The sequence below is a fragment of the Bombina bombina genome, chromosome 6, assembly GCF_027579735.1.
Source record: "Bombina bombina isolate aBomBom1 chromosome 6, aBomBom1.pri, whole genome shotgun sequence".
Classification (NCBI taxonomy): domain Eukaryota; kingdom Metazoa; phylum Chordata; class Amphibia; order Anura; family Bombinatoridae; genus Bombina; species Bombina bombina.
In genome coordinates this window covers 551232557-551254064 of record NC_069504.1, presented here as the reverse complement: position 1 = coordinate 551254064, position 21508 = coordinate 551232557, and the positions used below count along the sequence as shown (strand labels likewise).

General features: G+C 36.1%; 1 protein-coding gene across 1 annotated transcript in view; it reads left to right on the top strand.

Moving 5' to 3' along the window:
* The window catches only part of WDR72 (WD repeat domain 72), a 430783-nt gene that overhangs the window by 198389 nt on the left and 210886 nt on the right, over window positions 1–21508 (top strand). The window contains exon 13 of the mRNA XM_053717490.1: window positions 5374–5569. Within this exon, the coding sequence (XP_053573465.1) occupies window positions 5374–5569 (196 nt within the window). The remainder of the gene's footprint in view (window positions 1–5373; window positions 5570–21508) is intronic.

The following is a 21508-nucleotide window of genomic DNA, read 5'->3' as shown; positions in this document are numbered from 1 at the left end:
TTGAAATGGGTATATATTTGTTTTTTGTTAAGTTGCCTAATAATTATGCACAGTAATAGTCACCTGCACACACAGATATCCCCCTAAAATAGCTAAAACTAAAAACAAACTAAAAACTACTTCCAAAAATATTCAGCTTTGATATTAATGAGTTTTTTTGGGTTCATTTAGAACATGGTTATTGTTCAATAATAAAATTAATCCTCAAAAATACAACTTGCCTAATAATTCTGCACTCCCTGTATATATATATATATATATATATATATATATATATATATATATATATATATATATATATGTGTGTGTGTGTGTATATATATATATATATATATATAACATAGAATAAACCAAAACATATATTTTATTTACAGAATTTTGTTACATTCTTTCACAATGCTACTGCATTTTGTTTTAATTATTGATTGCTGCACTTTTGTTTTGATGTGGTTAAAAATAATTTAAAAAGACAGCTTTAGGTCAGCTAAACTTGACATTTAAAAAAAATGCCTGACCTTTTAAATAAAATACATAGAACTTTGACAGACAGTCAGCATGCAACAAAAAGTCTCTATCCTGCAGTGGGAAAAGTCTACAATATGCACTTTTATGTCAATGGTAACTGTCAATGTTTACTTATTTCTAACCTTCTGTGTTATACACAGAGATTGAAAGTATATTTATCTGCTTACCCATCTTCTATCTGTTATCTATCTATTAACATTCAATCTATCTATCTATCTATCTATCTATCTATCTTTTATCTATCATCTATTTATCTATCTTATCTATTTATCATCTATCTATCTATCATCTATCTTTCTGTCTGTCTCTCCGTCTGTCTATTTATCTATCTATCTATCTATCTATCTATCTATCTATCTATCTATCAGTATCTATCTATCTATCTATCTATCTATCTATCTGTAGCTATCTATCTATCTATCTATCTATCTATCTATCTATCGGTAGCTATCTATTTATCGGTATCTATCTATCTATCTATCTATCTATCTATCTATCTATCTATCTATCTATCGGTAGCTATCTATCGGTATCTATCTATCAATCTATCTATCTGTAGCTATCTATCAATCTATCGGTAGATATCTATCAATCTATCTATCGGTAGCTATCTATCAATCTATCGGTAGCAATCTATCAATCTATCTATCGGTAGCTATCTATCAATCTATCTAGTGCATCTGACATATTCAATAAGTCTAATGTTTCTGTATGGGTAAGAAAATGAGACCATTACCTATCTGTTTGAGTGTACTGATAACCTATTCCATGATGCATGGTACATATACATAAATGTTGTAATAATTTTTCAACTTTTTTTGTTTTGGGGAGAGATGGATATTGGAAAATGTGCATGTGATTGCTGAATTGAGCTGTAGTACTAGAAAAGCCAACGCAAGACAATATTTTAATCCTGTTTATTAAATTAATAGAATTCCTTATGGGTGAGCTCACTCAATCTTTTATCATGAAACAATTTTTATTTATGTTGACCATCATAATATTACAATTACAAAAGACGATACACCATAAGCGAAAGAAAAATACAAGAAAATAAAGTAACAGTGTTGTCAACAAGAAGAGGTCATCATTTTTATTCCATCTTGCATTCTAGAAATAAATTAAATAAATATAAATGTAGTCATCTCACCCTATCTTTTAATTGGTTAATCACTGTCAGAAATGAGCCAAATCATATGTAATTCGGATTGGTTAATCTGCTTAATATAACTTCTACTGTAAATCAGAACTGATTTCTTTAAAGATCCTTTAACTGGAGTTAGGGAATAGCATGTGGGGTTTTATAGGAGGTTGATTATTTTTTTAATAGAGATTTTATTTATTAATTTGTGGATTGTAATGTTTTATGAGATTTATGAAGGGGGATTGCGTAGTGAGTGGGTTCACCTCCAAGGGTTATAGTTTTGGGGTCTATTGCATTATTAGAATTGACTATTCGTTGGTGATGCATTCAGGGATGGGATTGGATGGGGCAGATAATTTTGCCAGGGGTCATGGGAAATATTTATGTAAGGAAAAGGTCCTGACAATAGGTCATATTACAGGAGGAGCGGGATTTAGCACTGATGCTTAAGTACTAATACCACTGAAAGTAACACTTGTAACACGTGCAAGGTAATGTGTGTATTACAAGTTGAAAGTAAAACATTATCATGGGAGTCAAACCTGATGCTTGCTAACTGTAGGACTTCAGATATCATGAACGTGCTAACTCCTTGTCCTCATAGATTTCAATAGAAAATGCAACTCCAAAAAACCCTAACACTTATCGCTAGCACACTAACCTGACACTGCGTTAGACCTAGAGCGCTAAATCAAAATGAGTAATAAATATTTAACATTTTTAAATAGTTCTCTACTAAGGATAAAATGTTATTTTTATTTATAAATATTTATTTTAATATATTTGGGGGTTTTTTTAATAAAAAAATCTATACCTATATATATTCATATGAAGGTATATATATATATATATATATACAGGTATATATATATATATATATATATATATATATATATATATATATATATATATATATATAAAAATACAAAGAACATTTTTTAATATGTGAAGAACATCGGAATTTAAAATATACAGCACATACACAGTAAAAGAAATGACTAAATATTAAGGGCTAGATTACAAGTGGAGCACTATTTAACGCTCCTGCTTGAGCGTTAACTGTGCTAGAAGTAAGCTTTTTGCATGCGTCGGGTTGCACTCATTTTCTGAATTGAAAGTAAACAGTTTTTGCTCATGCACTAACCCTACATGCATAAAAAGCCGAACTTAGAATATCGTGCAGTGAGAGACAGTTGTGTGGATGAAAATGCCTTATTAATGTCAGACATCAGAGGATAATGGGCAGACTAGTTCGAGATGATAGAAAGGTGACAGTGACTCAAATAACCACTTGTTACAACCAAGGTAGGCAGAATACCATCTCTGAATGCACAACATGTTGAATCTTGAAGCAGATGGACTACAGCAGTTGAAGACCATACCAGTTGCCACTCCTGTCAGCTAAGAACAGGAAACTGAGGCTACAATTTGCACAGGCTCACCAAAATTGGACAATAGAAGATTGAAAAAACGCTGCCTGGTCTGATGAGTCTAGATTTCAGCTGCGACTTTCAGATGGTAGGGTCAGAATTTGGCATAAACAACATGAAAGCATGGATCCATCCTGTCTTGTATAAACAGTTCAGGCTGGTGGTGATGGTTTAATGGTGTGGGGGATATTTTCTTGGCACACTTTGGGCCTACCTGAGCATTGTTGCTGACCATGTCCATCCCTTTATGACTACAGTGTACACATCTTCTGATGGCTACTTCCAGCAGGATAATGCACCATGTCACAAAGCTCAAATCATCCCAAACTGGTTTCTTGTACATGAAAATGAGTTCACTGTACTCCAATGGCCTCCATAGTCACCAGCTCTCAATCCAATAGAGCACCTTTGGGATGTGGTGGAATGGGAGATTTGCATCATGGATGTGCAGCCAGCAAATCTGCAGCAACTGCGTAATGCTATCATGTCAATAGGGACCAAAATGTCTGAGGAATGTTTCCAACACCTGGTTGAATCTATGCCAAGAAAGAATAAAGGCAGTTCTGAAGGCAAAAGGGGTCCAACCCAGTACTAGCAAGGTGTACCTAATAAAGTGGCCGGTGAGTGTATATATACACATACATATACAGATTTAGACATATATATGTATGTATATATATATATATATATATATATATATATATTACAGTCCTTTCCATTCAAACATCTTATTATATACCATAGATCCTTTAACCCATATTACTTTTTTTATTAATATTTCTATTAATCATTTTTATTATTTAGTGTATATATATGAGTGTAACACTTTATTTTAAAGTTTTTAGGTTGGGTTTAGTGCTAATCTGACGAGTGCAAAGTTAGTTTGTGCTTGTGTGGATGTGTTTAGTTTAAATTTATAATATGAGCGCAAGTTAGCGTGGGCGTGATATTGCAATATCGCGTACAGGCTAACAATAGCGTGCCACTTGTAATCTAGCTCAATATAACATCAAGATTGTGCAACAGTAGTATGCAGAGTTTTACCACAATTTATATGATACTCTTGGTACAGGGTTTTGACTGCAACATATAGGCCTAATCATTCTCTTTACGTGTTTGTGTAATGCACGTTTTAGTTGCAAGCGCCACATGCTGATGCATACTTGCAATTCCCAAGATGTCTTGCACCAAAAGTTCTCAAAACACTATTTTGAATAATAGAATATACTAGAATATAAGAGACTTTTTGCTAAACCATAAAGATAAGGGATTTGTTGTAGCTTCTACAGGCTAGTGTGCAGGTTAGTATGTAAATTTATATATTGTGTTTATATTATTCACTACAGAAATATAATAATATTTAAAAACTAATTTTTTTTTGTTTTTTCATGTAGATAGATTTTATTGTGCAAAACAAAAACTAGGTTACTGCTTGTTTATTTATTATAATTATTGTTTTTAAAGTCTAAGAAATTGTTTTTTTCCTAATGAATAAAATAAGTAAATGAAGATCTAGCATGCCTGTCCTGTACATTGTTTCTAGAGTTTATTATTTGCAGAGAGCTGGCTTATGAATGCATTTCAACTTTGTTTATCAGCCTTATGTGTAGCCATTAGTGAAAGGAAACTGCTGTATAATTTACCAATAGCCAAATTATCTTAGGGGACAGAGTAGCTAATTTCCATTGTTTAAAATTCATTAAAGGGACACTGAACCCAAATGTTTTCATTCATGATTCAGATAGAGCATGCAATTTTAAACAACTTTCTAATTTACTCCTATTATCAATTTTTTTTTCATTCTCTTGGGATATTTATTTGAAATGCAAGAATGTAAGTTTAGATGCCGGCCCATTTTTGGTGAACAACCTGGGTTGTTCTTGCTGATTGGTGGATAAATTCATCCTCCAATAAAAAAGTGCTGTCCACAGTCCTGAACCAAAAAAAAAAAGCTTAGATGCCTTCTTTTTCAAATAAAGATAGCAAGAGAATGAAGAAAAAATGAAAACAGGAGTAAATTAGAAAGTTGCTTTAAATTGCATGCTCTATCTGAATCTCGAAAGAAAAAAATTGGGTTCAGTGTCCCTTTAAAGACAATTTTCCTTTTCAATGGTAATGTATCAGAATTTATACTGAATTGTCAAAAACCTTCAAATACATATTCATGTCAGATAATATAAATGAGAGAAACTAGTTTCTTTTGAAAAAGTTATTAGTTGGGAGCTTTATTTGTTTACAAATTTTGACTTTATATATGTATATTTTTAATTTTAGGTAAAATTGTTCCAGAGTATCTATTGCCTATGCAGTGATAATTCAGTTGCCCTTTTGAACTTGCAAGAGCGCATTTGTTTATTTCACGGCAGAAAACATCTCTTTCCAGTGAAGACTATGAAATGGCACCCCATTGAAGATGTTTTAATTGTTGGATGTGAAGATGGTTCTGTATACGTCTGGGATATTGATACTGGTAATTGATTGTTAGCATTCCTGTAAATAAATACACCAGACAGGCTTCTTAAACTGTATTTTTATTTTTAGTCACTACAAGTATATTTTAGATTTATTTTTTCTTACATGAGCTTATTGATTGCATTATTAAATGTAATGTTGTTGAATGCAATGGACTGGTGCCAGGATCTTCTGAATAGCATAAATATAAATAATATGGTAATTCTGTTTAAGGTTTTAAGGAATTTAAAATATTAAGATAAAAAAAAGATTTAGAATAATATTACATTTTAATATTTAAAGATACCCTGAGGCACAGTGATTATACTAAAATTAGACAAAATGAATAATAGTGCCTTTCAGATATCTCAAACTGATTAATTCACATTATAAGACATGTATTTTTCTGGAATGGTAATAGTTGCAGTTTTTACTTTATGCGTGATAATTATGCTTTAAATAAATCTGTTCTCCCTGTCTACTTACATGGAATAAATCACCAGCAAATTTAATTTCTGTTGATTCACATAAGACACGGTGGTCACACATTGCAGATGTCGAAATCTATCTTTTTTGCATGTATTTTAAAAATGAATATATAAAGCTTAAAGGTGACATATTTTGTCTAATGTGTTCAAAGTGTACCATTTCTCTAAAATGCCTTTTGCTAATCTATGATTAGATTTTATTATATTGAGTCATCATGTAAGGGCTCTATATAGCTGCATAATGATTACTTGCATATAAATTTTGTCCTTTGTTGATGACATCATACACATCATCATCAATGGCAACAGAGCTAGCCTTACATATAATACTATACAAGTGATCATGTGTGACTTTCAGGGAAGGATTTATAACAAGGCAGAGTATGCATGTGCCTATTATAAATACTAGTCAGCCGTTGACCTTAACTAAGATAAATAGAATAAATGAATACAGCACCCACTACTCACAGGAGCACGGAGGAGGCTTACCAAGCCCAAACTGATCCAAATAAAAGGTGATCTCAAGCTGTGGTGAATAAAGTGACCTTTATTTTAACATACAGGGTTCAATAAAGCAAAGCAACATTTCGGGCTAACAATAAGCCCTTTCTCAAGCTTGAGAAAAGGGCTTATTGTTAGCCCGAAATGTTGCTTTGCTGTATTGAACCCTGTATGTTAAAATAAAGGTCACTTTATTCACCTTAACTAAGATGGCCACCGGCAGTGAAATAACAACATTCAGCTTCCTCCACACATCAATAATGCTTGCAGCAGCCATAACAAAGATGGCCACTGCTGTTATTTTACTGCAGGCAGCCATCTTAATTTTTTTTTTTTAATAATATTTTTTATTGAAGTTTCAAAAAGGTACAAAGAGTACAAATACAACATCTGCCCAATCATAATAGTAATACAAGAATACAGCACCAAGGTTTTGACATTTAGTATATCTGTTAGGCTAGTGAAGAAATAGCTAGCCTATATATTAAATTAAGTCATACAGTTTAAGGGCTCAGAGAAAAAAAAAATATAGCCATATTAATATAACAAGACTAGCTCAAACAAGTAGAAACCAATGTTGTGTCAAAAGAGGTGTCAGATATATGGTTGGGCAATCTGGAAGGGAACTTCATTTTATGTTTTTTTTTTTTTTTTTTTTTAATAAGTTTTTTATTGAGGTTATTGACAAAACAACATCAAATAAACATGTTACATAAACATTCAGAAACATTCTTTCAAACCATGACAATATTTTGAAATTCAAAACTATTCTGTGGTCACATATAGGTAAAAACTGTTCATGAGAAAACCCAAAGTAATCTCTCTATATTTATATGTAACAGGTAAAACTGAAACCTCGTTTTCTGCTTTATAGTATTTTCCTCTCTTAATAAAGTAAGCCACCTTTGGGCTCCTGTCTTCTAAAATGATGTCTAGAGGAAATAGGATGGTAAGACTAGTCTCTTTTGGATATATGTCTAATTAGAATAATTTTTTTAACTGAGTTAAAGAAGATAGTTAGGGTGCGAAACAATAAGGGTTATTATGGAATAAAGACATATGGTGCTATTGAGAAAGAACTATGAAGAAGATGCGGCATAGGAAAGATAAGCCGCGTAGGTAGCTCTCCTGTAAAAGGAGGTTCTTTATGGTGGTGGTGGGGGGAGGAGGTGGTAATAAAAAGTGGGGGAGGGAGAGGAGGTGATAGTACGAAGGTGATATATAAATTACATGAACAGAGCATTAGGTCTGTGTGAGTAGATTCGAGGGCGCATGGATTGCTAGAGGTTAACTAGGAACTGGAGAATTGTATAGTGGGCAATGCTGAGCCTGCATGAAGAAGCTTAGGGGTCTTAGAGTAAGAGCTTTGACACTAGGTAAATAAATAATTTACAGTGCGATAAAACTACAGGAAATGCAGGGCCAGCCTGCGATAATAAGTATGCGAAATGCGAAGATGGTGGGTTACATATAGTAGTATATAGGTTCTGATGGGAAGCAAAAGTCTGGAGCTACCTGTAAGGGTTTATACATATTTCCAATGAAGCATATTGGTATTCCCCATCTAATCAAGTGGTCACTTTTCCATATATATGTTGTCTATGCCGTCTATGGGAATACTGATGAGAAGGCTCAGAGATCCCGGCCGCAGACACCCAAGCCTTAGGAGCATTCACAATGTTAGGGGACAGCATAGCACATTTTATTTCAATCCTCAGAGTCAATTAACTATATGGAGTGTGCAAGGAAGTGTAAATGTAGATAAATGTATAAGACCCATAGGCGGTCAGCTGAATCTTAAATAACAGCCTTCATGTGTTACTTATGCATTTATAAAGAGGTGTGATAAATACTATTGTCTAGCACTTCAATAACAGGAACACAACCAAAAGTATTTTCAAACATAGCTTGTAGATACAAACATCAACATTAGAGGGTAAGGGACCCCCTTTTAACACATCAAATTAGAATGCTGTGAAATTGTAGAGAACTATGTAAAAAAAAATAAAAAAAAAAAAATAAAAAAAATAAGAGTTTGTAATAGTGTATACGTAACTAGTAAATACAGTGGAACATATCATACTCCAGGATAAACACAAACTCACCTCACTGTTGTATCCCCATATATCAAGTTGTATAGTGTATCTTTAAAGGGCAACTCGATAAGGGTAGTACTAGGAAGCATGGAGAAAGCCTGATTAATAGAGTGAACTGAACTGAGCCAAACGTGATATACTGTGTACAGTATGACTAAGCTTAGACTCCCCTCTGGTGGTAAAAACTGGTAATTACATCTTAAAAGAAAGAATGTTGAGTTACGTCTTAATTCTGTGATATGGAAGAGATCTATCTATTGAACTATATAAAGCAGATTATCTGCTAATATATTGCTTGCAGCAACTGTTGAAAACACTAGACATTATTTAGGATAGTTGAGTTACACAGTGTAATAAACATTTTCCCGTGGATAAACCTGCTCTTAACCCTAGAAAGTCAAGATTTATAATATTTCAACCTGTGTGAGAACTGACATTATACATAACAAAGAACTAACAAGCACTTGCATAGAGAAGGTGTACCATCAGTCATTGTGATAAAGTCCTGTTTCCGTGATACAAAATAAAATATATGGAACCCAAGTTAAAGTTGTAGCAGCAGTCAGTGGTGGCACTCTTGGTAAAGGTAAACTTGGAAGTGATATGTGAGCCTCATAGGGTGCTCGCAGGATAGCCAGGTTATGCAAGGGACAACAGACATCTGGGAGATCAAGAGCGTTAACTCTTAACTATATACACATGATTGTGGGAAGTGGCTGACAGTTAGCAAGTACCAACCTCTACATGTAAGGGAAAACAACACAAGTCATACTCGCACCAGTTTGGTAAAGACTCAGTTTAAGCATTAAGAAGCGTGTTGACATCAAGGAGTTCAGACCTGTCTATCCCACACCAGTTTTAAGTTGATGCAGGGAGTGTCCCCGATTTCCACCACAATGATGCGAAGCAGCTGAGGTAGTGAGAGAATCAGCAGGGTCACTACTTTCTAAGTAAATGCTCCTAAAGGAGCACAGTAGGAGGGGAACTGTGATCGGTTTCAGTGTATTGCGCAGCCCTGCTGCAAGACTGTGAGAGCTGTTCCATATGCTTGTCCTATCATAGGGCATCATCACTCGCTCCCCACTTCGTGTAAGCTCTATCTTTATCTGAGGGTGACTCTTTTCTTTAGGTAGCAAGGGCGTCTGGTCCATTGCACTGGAAATCGCCAACCCCATATCATCATCCACACTAGTAAGGGGAGGTATGCTCACCGCTTTGTGCTGTGCTGGACTGTCAGCCGGCTCATCTGCTGGAGGTGTTATATAAACTGCCACATTGCTCTGCAGGTCATATAGAGAGGATGGTGGATGCCGGGGCCCCAAAGCGTCGCACCTCTCGCAGGCAGCTGGGGACGTGAGGTAATGGGTATTAGATCCTGCACAATCTGCTTCATCCGGGTGAACTGCCTTCCTGAGTGCACGGTCAAAAGCGACTTGGTAGCTTTCTAGGAGCTTGCTCAGCTCGTTGATTATGTATGCCATTAATGCAGTGTTGAATTCTCACAGTAGTTGTCTAGTGATTGAATCAGCACAGTTACGGCTATCCAAGTCGTGTCTTCCAGTTACCCACCGCGTGGTCAGCAAAATGGCCGCTGTTTAACAGTCTGTTTGGCAGATCAAACTAGCAGGTCTAATTATCTTCCAAGAATTGTTGCTCTCCCTGATGCCGATTCTGTGATTCCTCTATACTAGAAGGTTCCAGTTTTTAACAGGGTATATGAACCAGAGCGGTCGGTAAATGTACATTTAACGTATAGAATAGCCGGAGCTGCTGAGATGTGCGACCGCTCTGTTCCAATGCTGGCTCCGCCCCCCTTCATTTTATGTTTTGATAATAGTATTCTGCTCTCCACATCTCTAGGGTGTATAAAAATGAGTGTTTCTGTGATAATGTGGGGAGTTAGCTTTTATTATGACCACGAGTAGGTCATAGAACAGTGGAAGGAAGAGGGATTACAGTGGACCAGAGCCACTCGAATATTGGGAGGGGGAAGGGAAAGGGGAGGAGAAAGCATGGGAGGGCGGAGCTCATTCAAATATGGCTGCAGTATGGTTTAGTGCTGATACCTATAAAACTAGCAGATATGCAATATTAATAAGTGTGGGATCCTAAGGTCTTGAAATAGGAGGCTCAAACGCAGTAGTGCTCTGATGAGAAATAAACACTATAACAGGCTATGTAGCTAGAAAAAGAGGTCCCTACCGAGTATATAAGCAATGGAATATCACCACACATACCATCAGTTACTACACATGCTCTTGGTAACATTATAGTTAAATTATCTCTTGAGTTATGACTGGATATATGTCCAACGCCTCACGCTTAAGACCCATGTGTCTGTGGTGAGTGTATATGTCGGACCGTGCCTTCCCAGTTGACACAGCCCAACCACACCCATTAAAATATTTGTATAAAACACTACTGTAGATTGAAGGCGCGTCTCTAAGATGAAGAGTTATCTTAAAGTTATCCTAAACTCATATTAGTAAAGAAAAATATCTAGGAAACAGCTATTAAGAGTGGTGCTACGTCATAATCTGGTGAGCAGTATATGTCAGTGTGAGATACTTAAGAGAGGTAGTAATAATCTGCAGAGTTCATCTAGTAGTGGTCATCTGGTATGAGGAATGAACTGATGTTGTTTTGCTGGCCGGATAATTTAACTGCATTAGGATTCACTCTGCTGTTTTTATTATTGTGTGTGATAAACCTAAGTGACTTAACCCTGAGGGGGGCAGGAATGGAAGAGAAAGGAGCATAAAATATGGATAGAACAAGACCCTCCAACTTACTTGTATAAACGTATGGGAGGGCAAACCATATAATTATTTATAGATAGTATGACGCTGTATACTCCAGAGCTAGTATGGTAGGTTCTAGTGACATCACTATCATATGTATTGTATAGTGAAATAGGTGTGCAGGACTTTTAAAGCAGAAGCGGTATCTAATCCCTATATGAGTGACCCTAAACCCCTAGTTGGTATACCATACACGGTGGTTATAATATCTAAGAAGAGGTTGGTATCAGCAGAAATCTATAAACTCCTAGTAACCTGTGCCATGAGTGAACACTGTTTAAAGTTTAAAATAGTGCTGCAGTTAAGAAATTCTTCCCTGTGCTGTAGTATATAGATACATGGCATATTAGATATAGCATAAATGTAGAGAGCGATTTCTTACATATACCTAAAGCAGAAATATGCAATGGGGGGCTGCACTATTCCTGCTTGAATTTAACTAGTTAGTAATCGCAATGTTAGTGAGGGGTAAGACTAAACCTATTATAACACATATCATTAGCAGTAGCGTAACGTTTAGAACCTGAGAATAAAGGGAAAAAAAAAATATATAAACTGAGCATGATAGCTGAAAGTATATAACACATCAAGTCTCTATGTAATATGTCTTTTGAAGCAGCTCCAGCCAAAGGTACAGGGGTACCTCTCTCTTCTGGGTCTAGGAGACAAGTCTTACTAGCCAATGCCACAGGGCAGCAGGGTTAAAACAAATTCTGTTTCAGCAGTCCATATAATGTTTCCTGTAGTAAAGTCAAGAGACCATGAGCTGAGATCTAGTTCAGAGAACTCACCGTTAGCTTTTTTCAAATTACGTTTCAGGATAGGAGACCCCCAGGCAAGCAGTGTGCAGCCATTTGCGTCTAATGTCAGGTTTATGGCTTTTCTTAAGCTGTGTCCCGTACTGTTAGTGTACAGTGTGGGGCTGGCTTCTCTATCGATCTTACTGTCTGGAGCATCAGAGCAGGAGCTGGACATCGTGGGAGTTACGTCAGATCGCGGCTCAGCATTAGGATGTAGCGCACCGCTAATTTGGATCTGGTGTCCCTCAGTGTCCGACCGCATCGCCGGAGGATCAGGAATCAGCACCTCAAAGTTCATCGAACAGCCCCGACCGGTTCCAGGTACTGGTATACCCCATAGGCATCTCTCAGTCCAGTTCTGGGGATCGTCACAAATACGCTGCTCATCAGAGAGCACATGTTCCTCCAGGTCTCCTGCTGGATACTCTGCTTCCCTAGTAACCTCTCGCTCTCCGTATGAGGTTTGTGTATGCCGGCTTTCAGATTCTCTCGCAGAGGTAGGATTCCGCTCATCTCTGAGGGTTTTCATGAGAGTATTAAAATGACTCTCCATCTTGGTGGCTAGTAGATGTAGTAAGGCTTCTATGGAAGTCTCCATCCCGGGGAAGAAGTAAGTATTCTATTTGTGAATTAGATGTTTCTCACACTTGTAGCTGAGTTCCACGTGGTTCTTTAAAATGGCCGCGTCCCAGACGGGCAGCGTGTGAACGGTGGGTGGAAAAAGACTGCTCCGGGTAGCAATTTTAGGTCCTTTCTACTCCATTAGACTCTATGTCACTGGTCTCCAGAACTCTGATTACCATACAGCAACAATTTGGGCAGTACTGAGTTGTCTAGATATGAATTATAGGTAGGATAAGAGCAGAGCTCTTTCAGTGTGCGACCGCTCAGACGCCCGGCTTGCTCCGCCCCCGCCATCTTAATTTTTATAAAATCTTGCTATGATCACTTTACTAATCGCATGACATGATCAATATATAAACAGGTCTGAAACTTTTTCCACTGTATAGTTATGTCACTGGTGTGTGCAGACGTGTGAAATTCTATATTCTTGATTACAGATGTCAATAAAAACCTTTCAATGTAAAGAAGAAAGCTGTAAAAGTAGAAATTTTAAAATTAGAAGAAATAAAGAATAAAAATTTTGTGTACAGTTTTTGTACATGCCAAACATAAATATGTGTGTGTGTGTCTGGGTGTTTGAAGTGATGATCTTTTAGATGACATTCCATAGTAAACAAAAACACATGCAGTCTTTATTGCTAGAAGCCTATAAAGTCTCTTTTTATAGGGAGAATTTGTGTTTCCTCTCTAGAACACATGCTACCCAAATAGGCCTTTATGTCATACACACTATCTGTCATCTGCTCCGTTTGACCTTTGCATTTAGTGCATCTGTCCATCTCGACCATTTAGCTCTTACTGTAATTGTTTGTTCAATGACAATGTGTGGCATAGTCTTGGTGCAATTGGGTTTTATTATTATCACAGGATGCTACAGAGTGCATGTTCACAAATAAGGTCATGATATACTTTGCTTCCTAGTTTAGGATACAGGAAGAATATTTTTTTACTTGTGATCTGTGAATTTAACCACACTGTAACATTCATTATGTAATTGTTTTCAACAGAAGGAGATGTATTGTGTTATAATTGAATTGGATGCTGATGTTATAAGGTGATGTCATTAATAGCTATTCATAAGCACCCTCTACAAACCTGCTACTTATCAAAAGTTTCCTATAGTAAAAAAACATTTCCAAGGGTTTTTTGTTTTTCAATTAAAGCATTTGTAACAGCAAGCTATTGCTAAAAAAAATCTGCAGTGCTTTTACCATTAGCTTATTAATGGTATTAAGCTCCAAATTCTAGTAGTGTTTATTATGTGTTATTACCAACTTTATCTAAATACCTGAAATGTTCATTGTTTTAAAGATATGCAGAAATATTCTATATAAATTCCCTATTTAGTTGTTGCATTATAGTATTTTAAATCACCCTCTCACTGCCAAAATATTTAGTTCCTGTTATACAGGTCACTGGAATTATAAACTTTAATGGGTTTCTTTACTGGTACAAAAAATAAGATGGTTAAATTATATTTAATATAAGAAGATTAAGCATTTGTTGTTGTTGTGAAAGTCATATGTGCATATTTATACATACTTATGTCAGCATTATACATGATATTTTCATGTTCACCATGATAGATAAAATCACCACTAAACGTGTGAAAGGAAAATGCCAAAGACCTAACTCCCTTTAATGTGCAAAGATGCTTTAATGTGCAAAGATGTTAGCTGCAGTGTTTGGAGGCAGTACCATTTTCTACCAGGTCTAGCCATGCATTATGAAAGATAATTGGTTTGATATATTTTAACATTTAAAAAGACATGGAAAGCTACTATTTTTAATCACACATATTAAATAGTAGAAATTGCTGGACAAATCTTGTTCTTGCGTAGAATATTGCCAGCGAGTTAATCAGGATCACACATGTAGAAGCCATTCACTCACCAACATCTTTAACTATGTTTTGAAAACCTATACAAAGTTTTAACGTATAGGCCCACTTTATTGACATGTGGGCGGGCTGCTTGAATTTAAGATTGCACAAGCTCTTCCTTGTGCAGTTCTGCCCCATCTTGTCAACCAATTCTGTGAGAGCATTGCATGGCAATCATCCGAGATTGGCCAGATGTTAGGAAATAGTGATGCTTTTTAAATGGAGGGTGCAGGCTTTCATGAGCTCATTTTGATAAACAAGGTTTTGTTTAAAGATCAAATGCTTTAACAAATTGGATCATTTTATTATTACACAACATTAAATTAAAAATAGGAAATAAGCAATAAATGCATGCATTTATACTACTACTAATACCATATATATGCTCTATCTATGAAAGGGACAGCTTCCACTGCCATATTGATGGACATAGACTTACCTCCACACGCTTAAAGAAAATATATTTATTAAGCACAGGAATATCCATGAAACAAAAATCGTACATTTTAAAAAATAAGCTCTATTGCAATTAGTTTTTTTAACAAGTAATATGCTCATAATTTCCATATGATGATTATTATTAATATAAGTCCTTACAATTTGTGAGTGATGCCAATAAAAGTAATTTCTATACTGAGAAATTGATATATCTAGTTCCCTGTATAATAATGAGCTAGCAAGTGTGCTTGCTGTGTATGTTAGCTATTTTTGCATCCAATTTTCTTTGTCCTTTCCCCTGTACAGGTTATCATAGAGGATTAAACTTGATTGGGTAAATGTGACCTCACTGATAATTTCTGCAGTGTCTTTTCAGTTGCTAGAGGCCGAGGTCAAGGTTGCAGCAGTGGGCATATTAGAAATGTGTTGTGTTTAGCCTTAAGGTTCTCCTGGATGCGAAATTATGTTAGCTTCACCTAACTTATATTTGTGTATAAATAAGTGGCAGTCTTACAAAATAAATTAAGAGTGTACTGCAGTGTGAGAGTATGATGTGTATACAGTGTTTAACTATTAAAATAGGTATAAAATAAAACCAGGGTATCATATATGTGTACAGATGTAGATTATTTACCAAACCTTTAATCCAGGGGACGCATATTCTAGTCATTTATGTATTTGTACACTTAGATGCAGTAACTGTGAAAAAGCTTTGTAGCAAAGAGGGCACTAGGTCGATCTTTATGCAGTTCATGTGAGCAAAGCAATGAACTTCATCTGTAAGTGATGATAAATGATAAATCTTCAATTGCTCCAAGTTCCATGATGGATACAGCTTGATTCAGCTGTCACTCAGTGGCTTCTTGAACTCTGACAGAAGGCTTAAAATAATAAGCAATCCTGTCAATGAAACACATTTTATTGTTTAAAAATAAAATAAAAACAACTTTGCCAAAGCAAACAAGGCACTAAGCTTTTATTATGATATTGTGCCAGAGAAATCTTCTTACCCTGGTTTATAGCTGACTGCATACGTGTTTTTGCTCATTATGAAATAGATACCTATTTATATGCAATTAAAGAATTAAAGATATTTTATGAGATGTTAAGGAATATATCAGTCACATCAAACGGCACTACAGAAATTGTAGGACACAACATCTCCATTCTAATTTGATGGTACATTAATAAAACATGAACATTAAATAAAACCTGCTGAAAAATCAGAAATGCTGGTAGTTTTATGGTGATTGCTGGCTGAACCTCTGTAGAATCTCTGTATGTCACCTTCAGTAAAAGGACAGGCCAGATGTAATAAGGCTTACGGACTTCCTTTCACTAATGTTTGCATTAATGGTCCTGCTGACAGAGAGAGGTCCTTTTGTTAAGAAGTGAAGAGTAAGATGTTAAATGTTAAATTATAATGCTCAGTAAGATCAATTGCTTTCTATAGCACAATGAACTGAGTACTGTGAGAGTAATCCTTGCATTTTGACTGAGCTGAGGTGTTGCAGGACAATGCATGGTGATGATAGTAAGATGCTGCAAATACAGACAAAAGAGGCAGTAAAATACCCTCTTTTAATAACCCCAAGACCTGTTATAACAACAAAAGCATGGTTTATCTAGTTCAATTGCTCTTGGAGTTAAGCTATGCTTTTCATGAAGGATGTTTTACTTTCTTAACCCTTTTTATGTTAGATGTCTGCAGAATATTGCTAAGCGGTGCATTACAGTCTTTTCTGACAGCCAAGATTTTAAATACTGGTCTATATTCATTAAAACTAGAGACACTAGTGATAAGAGCTGTGTTGTTTGATTTAGAATCTGGCAATACTCACAGTATTGACTGAGATAGGGACCTTGACCATTCAGCTGTCGACAGTGGTGAGTCCTTAAGTTAGATATTCCTATAACACACTACCCTTCAACAACCTCTTCCTAAAATAAAAATATAAATAAGGAATTTGGTGAAAAATTTGGCAAGAACTATTTATCAATCTCTACATATCTCTACATAACACCACATAATATTTAACACACAAACGTATACAACACTTAAAGTACCATTAAATAATTTACAGCTGCACAATCAGCATATGTGTAATAGCAAGACAATGCTCTTACTGAATTTCAAATGAGCAGTATATTTTTTTCTAACATTAAAATAAAACTTACATTTCCTGCCCCCTGTATCATGTGACAGCCATTAGCCAACCATAAACTCATATGTCTACACTATGAATTTTTATAACAGGCTTTATCAAAATCATACAAGTTTAATTTTAACTTTAGTGTCCCTTTAATTCTCTCATTTATAATCTCTATAAGCAAGAGTAAAAGGAAAACTAGCTTCCTCTCTCCAAACCCAGCTGTGCAAAACCCAACAGAACACTAACATCTATCTCAGTAAAATAAAAAATAAAATAAAAAAGGACAGGAAATAGAAGGATGCAACTCCTAATGACTCATCATTCCTCTCTCCTCCTTATTCCCCTCCTCCTCCTTAACCCCCTCCCACTTGAGCTACAGCTAAATGTGCCCCCTTCCTTCAATGAGTAAAAAGCCAGTTCCCAATAGTTCTCCTGCAGGGGTCAAGGGCTTTCCTACTGGATTCTTCTGACTTTTGCATCTCACTGTCGTGTAAAAGTAAAAAATAAATAAATATGCCATTCCCCTTATTTTTATTTTTATAAACACTATTTTTAATAGTTATAAGATGTGTTTGCTATCTATTATAGTAGCTTCAGTGTTGTGGAGGCCTCATGATTTTGGGCACAGGGTGTTAACATTTTCTGTGAGTTGAATGTTTGTTTTTCCAAAGAATGTACAGTATGTCCCTGTGCTTTTTTCTTTCTTAGAAAACCAGAGCTTTATTTTTAATAGTTGTAAGCTTTACTGAAGAAAACTTTATTGCTTAAGGTCATCTTTACAGCCCGAACTTAACACTAAGGAGCCGATTTATCAAGGGCAGAATGGCCCCTGATGCCCCTGTTTCCTTGCGAAACAGCAGTTAAGAAGCAGCGGTCTCTGAAAGGAGGGTTGGTCCAAAAATCTGATATAGAAAAGGGTATATAACTTTGATTCCAACAATATGGGACCTATTTATGAAAGGCCTGTCGGACATGATCCGACATTGCGGATCATGTCCGACAGACCTCGCTGTATGCGGAGAGCAATACGCTCTCCACATTCAGCATTGCACCAGCAGCTCTTGTTAACTGCTGGTGCAACGCCACCTCCTGCAGATTCACGGCCGATAGCAGGGGGTGTTAATTAACCCAATCGTATTCGATAGGGTTGAATTGCAGCAATGTCTGTCCGCTTCCTCAGAGCAGGCAGACAGGTTATGGAGCAGCAGTCTTTAGACCGCTGCTTCATAAACACGGAGCTTGATAGATATACCCCTATAAGTTTGTCATTCTACATGGGAGCCTAAGTAACAACGTGAATGACCATGTTTTTTTGCCAAGCTCCGTTGGCGCAGGTACATAAGCTAGTACAATGTTAGGATCTGTTTTTCTCCATTTTATTTTTTAAAATGGAGAGTTGCATGTCACATCCAGCATGACCTCAACACTCACAAGCTTAGTTTGTTCTATGAACAATGATGTTTTATTAGCAGAACATGTTTTAGTAAATGGAAAAATTGCATAATAGCATAATAGTTTAATAATATTTAAGATATGCTGTTGCAGCTACGGATATTTTCTAAAGGAGTTGTGTGAACTTTCTGTAATGAAAAAAGATAGTACACAATGTTTGCATGCTCATATTACATTAGTTCGCTGAGATGAACAATATGTTTTTATAAAAGCTATTTAGCACTTTGTGTTTTCAATTTATCAGATGCTCAGAGAGTACATATGCTCATAGATTCACTGAGAGGCCTCTCAAGTCATTTGTCTTCCTTTCTATTTGTTATGTTGACTTTAACTTGTTCAGTTCTTCAGTGTGGAATAACATAGAAATTGGGGAAAATTAGAAGTATTTCCAGTTTTATTGAATTTAAGACCATATTTTGCGCACATGGCAGTCTTGAACACGTTTTAGCTGACTTGTCTAAGTTTGGTTGTGCGTGGTTTAAGTTACATTTCAACTAAATTCAGGAAAACGGTATATTATGAGCATATTCTATGTGTATTGTGACTATTATTTAATAGATTAGATAGGTTTAGTTAAAAAAAACTGTACCTGCTAAAAATATGTACACTCGGAAGAAACTGATATCTATATACCTGATGTTTACAGACTTTATCATATGTTCCCCTTTGTGTCACTCAAACTTTAAAGAATAAAATAAAAATATAAACGTAATAGAAATATTTAAAGCCTCTTGTATGAAGGCATATAAAAAACTTATACTCAGGCACAGATATGACTGAATACATTTCAATTAATGTCTTTACTATAAAATTAGAAAATAAGTAGAGTCAATTTTATTAATTCATTATTCACACAGTGCATATCAATTTAAACATATCCAGTTTACTTCTATTATCAAATTTGCTACATACATACATTTGGTATTTTTTTTTGTGAAGCATAACTAGGTAGGCTCAGGAGTAACAATACACTACTGGGAGCTAGCTGCTGATTGGTGGCTGCAAATTGGTGGCTGCAAATATATGCTTCTATTTATTGGCTCACTCAATGGGGCCAATTTATCAAAGGTCTTGCAAGACCTCGCTGAATACGGAGAGCAATACGCGCTCCGTATTCAGCATTGCACCAGCAGCTCACAAGAGCTGCTGGTGCAACGCCGCACCCTGCAGATTCGCGACCAATGGGCCGCCAGCAGGGAGGTGTTGAATTCCGGTGATTCCTGTCCGCCTGCTCAGAGCAGGCAGACAGGGGTTATGGAGCAGCGGTCTTTAGACCGCTGCTTCATAACTGCTGTTTCTGGCGAGTCTGAAGACTCGCCAGAAACACGGGCCCACAAGCTCCGTTCGGAGCTTGATAAATGGGCCCCATTGTGTTCAGCTAGATCCCAGTAGTACACTGCTGTTCATTCAACAGATTATACCAAGAGAATAACACACATTTGACAATATATGTGAATTGGAATGTTAAATTGTATGTTCTATCTGAATTATGAAAAAAAACTTTAAGTTATAAGTAATGTCACTTTGCTTCATTAGTGGGATATAAAACCTGTGGGGGGTAAAAAAAATAATAATAAATCAGTAACTGTATAACTGGCTGATGAGAGGAGAAGAAGAAACTAATGAGGATTATGCCCCTAGGCAATACTTACCTTAATTAAAACATTGTCTAATATCCCAATGACTAATATCCCATATGACAATATATGGTTTTGTAATAAACCTAGTAAAAAAGTATTGAAAATGGTATTATAATCAGTTTTTTTATAATTAAGAAATCATTTTATGTAGACTAAATCTGTGTTTCTTTCATAAAGGTAGTGAAAGCCCACAAGCCATTACTCTGGAAAATACCTCCCCTGACCAGTAGGAGGAGGCAAAGATTCCCAAAACTCAAAAAGCCCTTAAAAAACTTCCCACCTTACTGGAAACTAGTCTTATCTTTGCCTCCACAGGAGTAAGTTGAAGAATGCAGGCTCTCAAGATGTTATTCAGAGAGAAAGGTCTTTGTTACTGATTTGAGGCCCAGTTTTGCCACAATTACACCCAGTGGAAGTTAGTTACAGGCCTTCCACAGATGTTGCAGAAACCGGTCTCTAGCCTCCTCCTGTTGGGTCATCATCATACTCCATATACAGTACATTGCTCCTCTGCTGTCAAACATATATAACTGGTTTGGCTGCCTACTGGAAACAGTAATTTCCTGCAAGTGGTAAATCCAGTAGTGTGAGTGTGTCATGCCTGCCCCAGTGTCAGGTGGAGAGACAGAGAGTTAAGTACAATACCCACACAAAGTATGGGTACGGCACACAGTAATCCAGAGATTAAGGCGGAGATAGGAGAAACAACCAACCTTAAGCTCTGGATGCAGTTCCGGACTGTACAGTACTATATAAATCTAGAGATACTAAGCAAGGAAAAAATAGTAATGGTAAAGGATACAATCCAGGGCAGTATAGGTAACAGTCACAAGGTGTCAGGCTTGAGCGAGGTTGAGGACAATTCAGGTTAGCAACAGAAAGGCAAACAATACAGCAAGGTACAAGGGGTTAAAGCAAAGCGTAGTCAAAGTTCAGTTCTGAGATCAAAGTAAATAGCAAATCCAATGAGGTATCAAGTGGCAGAGAACAAGCAGAGCCTGGAATCCAAATCCAAGTCCAAATCCAAGTCCAAGTCCAAGTCTGTAAAATAGAGCATTCCAAATAGAAATGCACATCCTGAGT